The sequence below is a fragment of the Dromiciops gliroides genome, chromosome 6, assembly GCF_019393635.1.
Source record: "Dromiciops gliroides isolate mDroGli1 chromosome 6, mDroGli1.pri, whole genome shotgun sequence".
In the NCBI taxonomy this organism is placed as follows: domain Eukaryota; kingdom Metazoa; phylum Chordata; class Mammalia; order Microbiotheria; family Microbiotheriidae; genus Dromiciops; species Dromiciops gliroides.
In genome coordinates, this window is record NC_057866.1 from 87,544,882 (window position 1) to 87,558,106 (window position 13,225).

The 13,225-nt window shown below is 38.8% G+C and overlaps 1 protein-coding gene across 1 annotated transcript in view; it reads right to left on the reverse strand.

Annotated features, from left to right (window-relative positions):
- C6H4orf50 (chromosome 6 C4orf50 homolog) overlaps positions 1 to 13,225 on the reverse strand; it is a 172,429-nt gene that overhangs the window by 104,477 nt on the left and 54,727 nt on the right. The window contains 2 exon segments of the mRNA XM_043969797.1: positions 417 to 538; positions 3,079 to 3,127. Coding sequence (XP_043825732.1) covers positions 417 to 538; positions 3,079 to 3,127 — 171 coding nt within the window.

The following is a 13,225-nucleotide window of genomic DNA, read 5'->3' on the forward strand; positions in this document are numbered from 1 at the left end:
TAATACTTTGGCTAAAACAACACTTGAAGGTCACATACTAAGGAGTGGAGAGATTGACATGTGTCCCTGAAATAAGTGGACATGTACTACTACCACCACCACCTTCTTCCCTGAATCATGGAGTACTGAAGTATAAAGAGTTTGTTTTTTTAATCATTAATCAAATATTTGAGTTTTGAGGAAATGGGGTTCAATATTTAATCTTATTTTTAAGGTAGAAATGTAATTTTTGTCTCTAAAATATCCATTTTCCATGACTTTTTTAAAGGTTAAGATTCTACTGCTAAGGCTCAGTAAAAGGCTTGATTCAAACATAATATGATTTTAGGTTTTGCCTGCAGGAGACAGAAAGAAGTACAAAAAATAGCATTTGAAGTCTTTTTAAATCTAAAAATAGTCCTTGGGAATTTACTCACATTTGGAGACCCAGTGTGAGTTTTCCTAAGTGATGGGTCAGAGTCAGCAGCAGGAGAGGTGTTAGAACTGAAATATCCACTGAGGTGATTGGCCTTATCTGGGCTCAGGAGACAGGGTTGATCTATGAAAGAATATCATCCAAATTTCAAAAAAAAAAAAAAACCCACATAGAGCCAAAAAAATTCCCCATGAGTTGGTTTTGACATTTTCTATTTCATTTTTCTATTATCTTCCTTTGGTGCCTCCCCACACTGAATAGCCAGTATAACCAGAGTAACCTACATAACCAGTAACTCAGTTCTCTTGGCTATGTAGCTAATGCTCACTCAACTCTACCATATGGTCTTAGAATTATTTGTCTAAATCTATATAACTAGTTGGGCATCTGGGTGGCACAGTTGGTAGAAAGCCAGACCTGGAGTCAGGAAGACTCATCTTCCTGAGTTCAAATCTGGCCTCAGATACTTACTAGTTGTGTGACCCTGAGCAAGTCATTTAACCTCATTTGCCTCAGTTTCCTCATCTGCAAAATGAGCTTGAAAAAGGAATAGCAAGCCACTCCAGTATATTTTGCCCAGAAAACCCAAAATGGGGTCACAAAGAGTTGGACATGACTGAAACTATTGAACAACAGCAAATATAACTAGTTGCCAACTGTAGCTGCCAGAATGGTATAGACATTTGTCTAATGATAATAATATCCAAGAGAAATGGGAAAACATTTCAACGAACCAACGGCTCCCATTTATTTTTGTTTTTCTGGGCAATAAGAGTTAAGTGACTTGCCCAAGGTCACACAGCTAGTAAGCGTCAAATGTCTGGGGCCGGAATTTGAACTCAGGTCCTCCTGAATCCATGTCTGGTGCTTTATCCACTGTGCCACCTAGCTACCCAGCTCCTTTTTTTAAACAGAACTTTGAGTACAAAAAAGAAAAAGAAAAAAAAACCTAGATAAATGGTGAACAGCCATATGGCAATGTCTGGATTGCATGTTCAGCTGAGAAATGAATAGCAAACACTGAAAGACAGGAGATGGCTTTTTTCAAGATCCTTTTCCAATCAAAGCCTGACTCTGAGTACTTTTGCCACTCTGAAAATTTCTCCCACTTATCTGATTGTGGCATTGTTCTGCCTGAGACTGACAGACACTATGGTGAAAACTGCAAGTGCTAGATTTTGTATATAAGCTGAAAACCTGACTGACCAAGCAATGCAATGGGGAGAATATGTATTTTAAGGTCAAAGAGATGGGAAAGGAGCCCTATGCACCAAAATATGTAGAACAGCACTTTTGTAGGTGCAGAGAAGTGGAAACAGAGTGCCCCTTCATTGCCTGTACTGTTTGTAGCAAGTAGGTGTAAAAGACATGTAGGAGGGCAGCTAGGTGGCACAGTGGATAAAGCACGGGCCCTGGATTCAGGAAGGACCTGAGTTCAAATCCGACCTTGGACATTTGACACTTGACTCTAGCTGTGTGACCCTGGGCAAGTCATTTAACCCTCATTGCCCCACCAGAAAACAAAACAAAACAAACAAAAAAACCCCAAAACAAAAGACACATAGGAATTGATGCAGATCTTAGTAAAGCAAAACCAGGAGAATAAATTTCATAAGGTAATTCATTTCTCTGCAGGCTGAAATCTAGACTCTGCTATCATGTCCCCTTGCAAGGTATCTTCCTTCCCCTTCTTTTAACTTGCTTTTATGTGTTGTCTTCCCCCCTTTGAGTGTAAGTTCCTTGAAGTTAGGGACCATCTTTGTTTCTGCTTATATTTTTATCCCTTGTAGTTGGCACAGTACCTGGTACACAGTGCCAGCAATAAATGCTTATTGAGGGGCAGCTAGGTGGCACAGTGGATAACACACCAGCCCTGTATTCAGGAGGACCTGAGTTCAAATCCATCCTCAGACACTTGACACTTATTAGCTGTGTGACCCTGGGCAAGTCGCTTAACCTTCATTGCCCCACAAAACCAAAACAAAATAAATGCTTATTGACTGATGACCACAATAATGTAAAGGGAAACTACACTGAAGGACTTCAAAACTTTAATTGATATGGTGACTAGACATGATTTTAGAGAAGTGAAACATCTCCCAATTCTCAGTAACAGGTGGTACATTATAGCTGCAGAATGAGGCACACATTTTTCAGTAATAATAGCTAATTACTATATGTCAGGCACTATGATAAGTATTCTACAATTATTGACTCATTTGATTCTTACAACAACCGTGTGCAGTAGGTGCTATTATTATCCCCATTTTACAGATGAGGAAACAGGCAAACATATGTTAAGTGACTTGCCCAGGGTCACACAGCTAGTAAGTGTCTGAAGCTGGATTTGAACTCAGGTCTTTCTGACTCAAGGCATAACGCTCTAGCTACTGTACCACCTACCTTCTGGGGGCCAGTATATTGATTTGTGTAACTGAATTTATCTGTTACAAGAGGAGGTTCTGTTGAGGAAGGGGGAGTCACTGGGAAGTGATTATAACATAAATATATATAATATAAATATATAATGGAAATATATATAATACAAATATATGCACATACATGCATATTTTGTGTACATGTGTACATATATGTGCATATATGTGTGTATGTGTGCATGGTGTATGTATGTGTATATGTATGTATGTAAAAACTGTACTAACCTCTTCCAAAGACAGTATTTTCAGACTTCGTGTCTGATTGGTAACATGCCTGGAAACAATTAGAAATCAGTTACTCTGAGGTTCTTCAAAAAGTAAAAATGTCAGCTAGTTCAAATTTCCAAGGCGTTTTAAGGTTTACAAAGCACTTTCCTTAAAGATAACCCTGTGAAGTAGGTTCAGCAAATATTTTTATATCTATTTTATACTGTTAGAATTCAGGAAGGATAAATTATTTTCCCACAGTTACATAGCTGGGAAGAAAAGATTATACAAGCCCCACATATTTAGTATTTCTTAAAGAATGCTTCTGAAAAGAAACAGGGTTTTGTTCAACCTCTCTGAGCCTCAGTTTCTTCATATGTAAAATAAGGGGATTGGATGAAATGATCTCTAACATGCCTTCCAGAAGTAATCTATGATTACAAAATCCTTAGCCAGAGACAATGTAGCAGGGTGTAAAGGGTACTACTGGAATGGGAGTCAGAATTCTAGAAACTCTGTCTGATCTTTTACTAGTGGTGTGACCTTGGTGGGGCCATTTATACCCTTGTAAGCTGCAGTTCTCCCTCCCACGTCCCCCACCTCCTCCCCAACCCCTTCTGTCAAATGGTTGATAACAAACACTCAAAGCACCTACCTCAGAAGATCATTGTGAATAAAGCTCTCAAAGGTGGTGAAGTTGTACAGGAAGGTAAACTCTAACATTGACTAGCTGTGTGACCACAGGTAAATCATTTCACTTTTCTGAATTTCAATTTTGGCATATTTGAAATGGGAATAATAAAACCTGCACTACTAACCTCAAAGGGTTATCATGAACAAAATGCTTTGTAAACTTTAAAACATTATAGATCCATGTTATCATTTTTATTATTATTATTACCAGAAAGTGCTAGTGGGATCAGATGAGAATGTATGTGATAGTGCTATATAAACCATAAAGAGCTATGGGACTTTAAAGAATGGGTATTAAAAGCAGCAAAAGAAGGCAGTTAGGAACTGGAAACCCTGTGGCTAAACTCTTCATCTCTCCCCCAGGCAGAAAGGAGATTTTACTGATGTGGATCAAATGCCTTCTGGACTTCTTAAAGATGCAAACCAGGGCCAATTCTTTCTCAACCTGTCCCACATCTACTTCTCCAAACTAAGTTTGATGAACATCTTAGACACTAGGAAGAGAGTTTGGTTTAGAGTGAAAACACATGGGTTGAATGTTGCGTTCCCCATTAGATTGTGAGCTTCTCAAGGTCAGAAACCATCTCCCCCCCCCCTTTGTATCCTTAGCATTCAGCACAGTGCTGAAACATAGTAGGACACTTAATAAATGTTTATTAACCAGCCAATTGTTTGGTTTGAAGCTGGGCTCTGTTACTGACCATCTCTATGAATTAGTCCATTTAGGCTCCCTGTGCCTCAGTTTATTTGTAAAATGAGGTTAGATTGAATGATTTCTAATTTCCTAACAGCTCTAAGTCTCTGATCCCATGAAACAGCTGTAAGAAAATGAGGGCAGTTGAACAGAGAATTCTCCCATAGATATTTTATTTCTCTACTTGTATTTGACCTCCCTCGCTGCCGAGGTTGGCAACCCTGATGGTAGCAGCTTGTCTGATCTCCCAAAAGTTTCCACACATCTTTGCAAGACTGTGATTCCCAAGAATTGGGGTCTCATCATCCCAGAACTTTATTTTTGGTTTCAACCTGTACAATTTCATTATGGCATAAACAAATTTACTCTCCCCCCCCCCCAAAAAAAATTTCCCTCTACTTGTAGGCTTGCTATTAAGCTCACAGTTGATGAGTTTCTGTTTAAACCTTGTAGAGACATCAGGAGACTTCTGTTAAGTGCCAGCCTTGCCCTTTACACCAGTGTAACTTAGAGCAAGTCACTTCTCTTCTTGAGGAAAGTTTCAGTTTCTTTACTGGGAAAATGAGTGGGTTGGTCTACATTAGGGATCTTTAACCTTTTTTTGTCATGGGCTCCTTTGGCTATCTGGTGAAGCCAGTTAACTTCTAAGAAGAAGGTTTTTAAATTCATAAAATAAAATGTATAAGATTGCAAAGGAAAATAATTGTACTGGAATACATTTAATAAAAAAAAATATTTAAACAAGTTTAAGAATTCCAGGTTAAGAATTCCTAGGCTTGATGAAATCCAATGCCTTTTCCAGATCTAAATTGTATATAAAATAAGAATGGTAATATTTGCACTACCTACCTCACAGGGTTGCTATAAGAATTAATATGAAATAATGAACAAGAAATCACTGTACAAACACAAGGAATTCTATGTTATCCCACCTGCCTGTATGAAGTTTTTAATTTCCTCCACTAAAACCCTTCAATGTTGCATTAATAATGCCTGGAATTTACATAGAGATAACTGGTTTCAAATGGCCTTTATATACACTCCTATTTGATCCTCACAACCAACCTGTGAGGTATTGTTTTCCTTATTTTTATGGAGGAAATAGAGACTCAGAAAGGTCAAGTGAGATGCCCAGGGTCACACAGCGAGGACATGGCAAAGATGAAATTTGGACCCATGACTTTGGGTGCCAAAAGGGGGCATCCTTTCAACTAATCTCCCTCTTTCACATGGCAGCATGGAGGTAACCCTGTGTGATAGAAGGCTATGGCAGCAAAGCACCTGGCCTGACAGGCCCTACCAAGCTGAAAGAGTGTTGCTTGAAGAGCGGTCCAACAATGAAATATGTGTTCTAAGTCTTGGGACCAGACTAAGTGAACACAGAGACTCAGCCCTGTAAGGCTGGCTATCAGATGGTTTTCCAATTGCAGCAGTCCAAAAGGAACCTTTTCTTCAGGAGTTGGAGTAATTACAATCCACCCTGGTGGAGGCATATTGGTGACATCATCAACCTTTGGAAGGATTAAGTTCAATTAAACCATCAGCATTTGTTGGATATCAGATCTCTCTAAGATAACAGTAGTCACTGTGGAGTAGTTGAAAGAGAGCTCCCCTCGGTGTCAAAAAAAAAACAAAACTGGGTTGAAGTCTTGCCTCTCATAAATATTAGGCAATTTTGGATAACCCATTTTATCTCTCAGTGCCCTAGGCAACTCTAATACTCTAAGTCAGAGTAGGTTCTGATCTGCATTGGAAGAGGTGATTTTCTCACTGGGAGTTCACTATACCAATGAAATCATAAAATATAATATGCAAGAAACTGTGCTGGGTGCCAGAGATGGAAAGATTTATTAAAATGTTACAGGGAAAAATGTCAGCTTTGGAGTAAAAAAATCTCAAAGTCCCATTTCTACTACTACTTCATGGTCTTGGGCAAACCACATAACTCTACTTGGGCTCAAATTTCTCATCTGTAAATGGGAAGATTGGGCTAGATGATCTCTAAGGTCCTTTTCCCCTCATAAAACAATGAGATTGAGGTTACTGCCCTCCAAAAGCTTACATTATATGGAGGAATGCACCCAAATAAGCCAATACAATGCATCTACAAAGTAACTTCAGAAGGCTGAGGGCACTAAGAAATAAAGGGATTAGAAAGGACCTTATGTAGGAAATAATACCCAAGTTTAGCCTTGAGAGAGGCTAGGGAATCTAAGAGGCAACTTGACCTATTTAAAATTTCTCCTACATGACACTCCAGCTTGTAGAAACCTGTAAAATGTAAGCTCTTCCAGGGCAAGAATTATTTCAGTTTCATATCTGCACCATGACATAATGAGTACATGTTTATTGAATTGGAGTAAGACTATTTCAGGATCTTGCAGAAGCCTTACCACCTAGCTGAGAATAGGTTCTGATGTAGGAATGTCTAAAGTATGATAAGCCCAAGTGGATGCCAAGGGCTTTTGCTTAGTAGGTGCAAATTCTTCAGGGGTACAGAGAGTAGGATCATTATCCAACAAGGTAAATCAAGTCCAGAAAGGAAGATTACCTGAAGGTAAGTTCTCAATTAAAATAATCCACACACATTGTGAAGAAAATTCTTTGCAAGGTATAAGCTACTATGTAAATGTTAGCTATTATTTTTGTTGCAACAATCAACCTTATGGGTGTTTTGTAAGGAAATATCCCTTCAAAGTAATATATAAATGTAGTTTTTTATTTAAAAAAAAGATGAGCAGGATGCTGTCAGAAAACCCGGGAAAGACTTACATGAGAAGATGCAAAGTGAAATGTACTGTATACAAAATAACAGCAATATTGTAAGATGATCTGCTGTGAATGGCTTAGTTATTTTAAGCAATGCGATGATTCAAAACAACTCTGAAGGACTTATGAAAAATGTGATCCATCTACAGATAAAGAATTAATGGTACCTGAATACAGGTGGAAGTATATTTTGTTGTTGTTGTTAGTTCCTTTTTCTAAAGTTTTTCGGTCTGCTATGTTTTGCACAACTGCACACGTATAACTTATATTGAATTGCTTGAGTTCTTCAGGGGGGAATCAGAAGGAAGGATGAGAATTTGGAACACAAAGTTTTTAAAATTCATGTTACGATTTGTTTTTACATGTAAGATGGGGGAAGATTCTAAATAAAAAAACAAATAAAGCATAAAATAATCCACATACAGGAAAGTTGTTTTTCAGAGTGTGTATATGTATACACACACATACATATATATGTGTGTGTGTATATGTATCTATACACACATACACGTATGTATATATTCTTTAGAACATATACAGATATACATAAATATCTATACATACATGCTTCAGAACATATACACATAGCTGTAAGAAATGATGAGCAGGAAGAGTTCAGAGAAACCTGGAGGGTCTTACGTGAGCTGATGATGAGTGAGATGAGCAGAACCAGAAGAACATTGTATACAGTATCATCAACATTGAGTGTTGACCTACTGTGATGGACTATATTCTTCTCACCAATGCAGTGGTACAGAAGAGTTCCAGGGAACTCATGATAGAAGAGGATCTCCAAATCCAAGAAAAAAAAAAGAAAGAAAGAACTGTGGAGTATAGATGCTGATTGAACCATATTACTTCTTTTGTTTTGGGTGCTGTTGGTTTTTTTTTTCTTTCTATTTTGAGGTTTTGCATCACTTCTCTGATTCTTTCTCTTGTAACAGGATTAATGCAGAAATAGGATTAATGTTATTATGTGTATATATATGTGTGTGTATATATATATGTATATGTATAGAGATATATAGATATAACCTATATCAGATTACCTGCTGTCTAGGGGAGGGGGGAGGGAGGGGTGGGAGGGAGAAAAATCTGAAATTGTAAAGCATGTATAAACAAAAGTTGAGAACTAAAAAAAATAAATAAAAAAAAACAATGAAAAAAAAAGAACATATACACATATATGCACACAGTCCTATCTGTATCTGGAAAAGTTTCTCACCTCCCTCTTTATTTAAACTTTTTCCTCTTCATTTCAAAAACCATGAGAATGCCTGCTCTCCTGAGGAGTCTTCTCAAATTATAGAAGATCCCTCTTTTCCCCAGTTCTATCCTAACACAGCCTGCAAATTCCAGTTATTCTCCATTTGTCCCAATCCTACTTTCTTCCTTAATTACATTTTAGTGGGGGTGAAAACAGGAGACATTCGCCAGAAAATTATATAAATTTTTAGAGCTAGAAAGTACATAAAGAAAATTAACTTCAACCCCCCTCCTTTTACCTAAAAGAGAGGCGTAGAGACAATGACCAATGTTGCATTGCACCTGCTGTTGGATTTAACAATAAGAGATCGATAACCTTGAAAAGAACACTTTCACTCAGGGGTTGGGGTTCTAAAGTGAGATTCCTTGTAATGAATGAATTGGAGATGAGGAAGTAGAGGCACTGAATGCAGATGACTTTTTTCCCTACAGTTTAGCAGTGAAAAGGAAGATATAGAATGCAAGCACAAGGAGATGTCAGGATCAAAGAATGATTTTCTTTAAGCAAGGGAGACAGAGATGTGTTTATAGGCCACAGGAAGCAGGACATAGATAAGAGAGGACATAGGAATGAGCTTCTGGAGGTGAAGGGAAAGGTTGAGATCAAGGACATAAGTAGAGGGGTTACCCTCAGAAAGGAGAAGGTCAGAGACTGGAGCAAAGGAACAGAGAATGGGGAGTGATCTAAAGAGGTTTCGAGGTACACAGTAGGCAAGCAGAGAAAGTTCACAGCATTGATGAAGCCTTTTTTTGTGCTGCCTCAGACACTGAGTAACTGTGAGTAACACAGGATCTTTGAAAGAAGGACCGGTATTTCTTTTCTATTTGCATCTCCAATGCTTTTGCACATGGTAAGCACTTTAAAAATGCCCTTTTTGCTCATTCATTCATCTATGTTAACACTTGAACACAGGTTGCCTATGTCCTAATAACTAAGGATAGATTCTATAACATGTACCATACCCTCTGACCTCAGGCAGGCAGCTCCCACATGCCTGGCCACAGTGTCAAAAGACCATGCAACCCTCTGGACAAAGGACCTCAAGCACAGGTCCTCTTGACAAAGGGTCGGTCACATAAAGGGAGGGTAGCCCATTCATGGGGTATGACATAAAGGGAGCTCAGCCTATCTACAACTTACGCTTCTCTTCTATGTGATTTTTGCTTCATCTATTGATAGACAGAATTACACTCATAAGGCCATTAGTTACTCAGTTACTGCCAACAAGGCAGCCCTCCAGGATACAGAGCCAGAGTCAAAATGCCTCCGTCAGGAATTTCATCTGTGTCCTTTGCAGCTCAACAATACTTAGCATCCTATAAAACATTGTGCCTTGTACTCCATGAAGTAGTTTGGCTGCCAAGAGTTAAGATACAGCAATCCTAGTAAAGTAGGAGAACAAAACAACCCTCACAAGTACTGCTACCACTGTCCCAACACAGAGCCTTACACAAAGTGGGTAGTTCATAAATAACAGGCTCTATCCTTAGCATTTGAAGCTTTGTAGATTGCTTTCTTTAGAACAACCCTATGGGGGAGGTAAGGAAAGTATTATTATCTCCATTTTACAGACATAAAAACTGGAGCCAGAGAGAATCATGCTAATTCCATATTTGGCCTTCTTTTTATTTTATTGAACTCCACTGCCACACCCCTCCTATTTTTTTAATTCAATGTCTTGATACCTATTTTACATTATTTTGCTGTCTTTCTGTGGGGTGGAACAAAGAACAGCCTATGCCTACTATGTTTTCCATGTAAATTGCATGCAAATTTAAGATCCCTGATCCCTGATTCCTTGCCTGAGAGTCATGAGTTTTGGTCCTGGCTCTTCCACTGATTCTCCATGAAAGATACATTAGAAGACATTCAGGATAAGATAAGAAATGGTGACCCAGCAGGGTCATCACATCAGCAATAAGGGGCAGAGCTAGGATTTGAAACCAGATTTTTTTGACTCAAAATACAGAGCCTTTTCCACTATTTTATTTGGCACGTAGCTGAGGACAAGGCCCAGACTAATTGGCACTGGAAAGGGGGATAAGGGGAGGAATAATTAACTTCTCCACAAACAGTAAAAGGGGCACACAGAGGGATAGAGGAAGGTACCAAAGACATACATCATTGACTTCACAATTTTGCTGTGACTGCTTCTGAATAGGATATCTTTGCTAAATTCCTTATAATGTTCATCCCTGTCCAAATGTCTAAGGCTGAGAACACCCATCTAATTGGAAAGGATGTGACCAATAAGAGCAAGGAGGAACTTTAGAATATAAAATTATATTGTAAAAAATTTAAAGAATTCTAGAATATAGAATATTGAAGAATATAGAATACAGACTATTTAAATGCTGGAAGTGGAAGAACCTTAGAGATGGAATCTTGATATTTCACATATGGAGAAACTGAGTACCAGAGAGGAAAGAAGAAAGGAAGGAAGGAAGGAGGGAGGAGGAATGGAAGGAGGGATGGAGGGGGGGAGGGAGAGAAGGAGGGGAGGGGAGGGGGTTAGAGGAAGGGAGGGGATAAAAGAGGAAGGGAGGAAAAGAGGGAGGGAGAAGGGTTTTTAAAGAAACCTATTTTAAAGAGGCTAGAATCATCCTCTCATACATAACAACCTGTAAATACTTTATATTAGCAATATGATTCAGGGATTTCTAAATTCATTCCTAGCTGTAAATCTTATGATCTTATGATCCTATGAAATTTAGGAACCATATCTCATTCATTTCTGTATTTTCCACAGCACCTGGCTATGTGACCTACATATAACAGGCTTTGAATAAACACTTACTTAGAGTCATACAAAGTTAGTTTTCATAGAAATTATGTTAGATATGAAGAATCTAAGGTCATACTACAAAGTTAGTGACAGAGATGGTACTAGAACCCAAGTCTTCTGACTCCAGACAGGTTCTCTTCCCTTCAAATCCTGACATTACAAGAATCTACTCTCTCTCATTGTTGCTTTACATTTTCCCATAGGTATTATCTTATCTCTCCAAAGAGTCTATATGCTCCCATAGGTCAGATTTTCTATATTATTTTACTGTAGGCTTAGACCATTACCTTAAGCCTTTGGTTTAATATATTATTAAGTTAAACTTTAGGGCCTTTTCAAGAATCACTTTTTGGGAATCATGCCCTCCAACTATGTTCCCCACCCTGGAACCTCATAACTTAGCTACTTGTGCCCCCACCTACCCAAGATCTTATATTCAAAGTCTTTATGGAACAGGGATTCTTAAATTTCAGGGTCCATGAACCTAAATAGGAAAAATTATACCTTTCTTTACAATTTAATTGCTTTCCTTGGTAAATCTATTTAGTTCATTTTACACATATAAAATGGGCAGATAGGTGCTGCAATAAAGTGCCAAGTTTGGAGTCAGGTAGACCTTTGCTCAAATATAGCCTCAGAAACTTACTGTGTGACCCTGGGCAAGTCACTTAACCCCATTTACCTCAGTTTCCTCATTTGTAAAATAACCTGGAGAAGGAAATGGCAAGCTGCTTTATTATTTTTGCCAAGATAACCCCAAATGGAATGGTGAAGAGTAAGACATGACTGAAATGACTGAACAACAGCAACATACATTTAAAAACATTATTCTGAAAAAGGGGTCCATAGGCTTCACCAAACTGCCAAAGGGATCCATCTCCCCACCATGGGCATACAGTACCAAAAGTTATACAAAAGAAGTAGGTAAAGGGGGTCCCTCAAACTCCATGCAAGCTTTCAAATCTGCATGCAATTTGCATGGAATACGTAGCAAGCATAATATGTTATTTGTTCTGCCCCACAGAAAGACCACAAAAACAAACAAACCAACAAATAAATAAATAAAATACACCACAAAGGACTCAAAACAGATGAGAAAGAGTCAAGATAACTCTCCATCCGCCTCTGGTGAGGCTCTCAGGGGCATAAAAAGTCCTCCAAATTCACAGCCACCTCATGATTGAAACTTCCCGGGAAAGGAATAATATTGGGGTTGCTCAAGAATGAACCTCCTTTCCTTAGGATGTAGACAGCCCAAATAACTTGCTGGAGTAAGCAGGGGAAAGCTCTAGGTTGCTCATATGCATTGTGGCTCCAGCTACTAGGGACATGTGGCTCCTCCTTCCAAGCCTAGCACAGTGTTAAGTCCATAGTAAGTGCTCACTCTGTTGAAAGTATGTGGGGGCAGCTACATGGTACAGTGGATAAAGCACCCGCCCTGGATTCAGGAGGACCTGAGTTCACATCTGGCCTCAGACAGTTGACACTTACTAGCTGTGTGTCCCTGGGCAAGTCACTTAACCCCAATTGCCTCACCAAAAGAAAAGAAAAGAAAGTATGTGGAAAGTGCATATGAAGAGGTGCAAGAAAGGGTGTGGAAAGTGGGCAGCTAGGTGACACAGTGGATAAAGCAATGGCCCTGGATTCAGGAGGACCTGAGTTCAAGTCCAGCCTCAGACATTTGACACTTACTAGCTGTGTGACCCTGGGCAAGTCACTTAACCCTCATTGCCCCCCCCAAAGAAAGTATGTGGAAATAGTTAAAGCCCAAAGCTCACATTCAACAATAATTCAACTCAATAGACATTTATTAAGCATTTATAAGTGTTCAAGGACAGGTGCTAAGTGGTAAGGAAATGATATGATACAATGTAATGAAATAGATATGTGATAAAGCCTGCTTTCAGGGAGCTTGCAATCTAATTAGGGGTTTTGGAGGGAGACGCAAAAATCATTA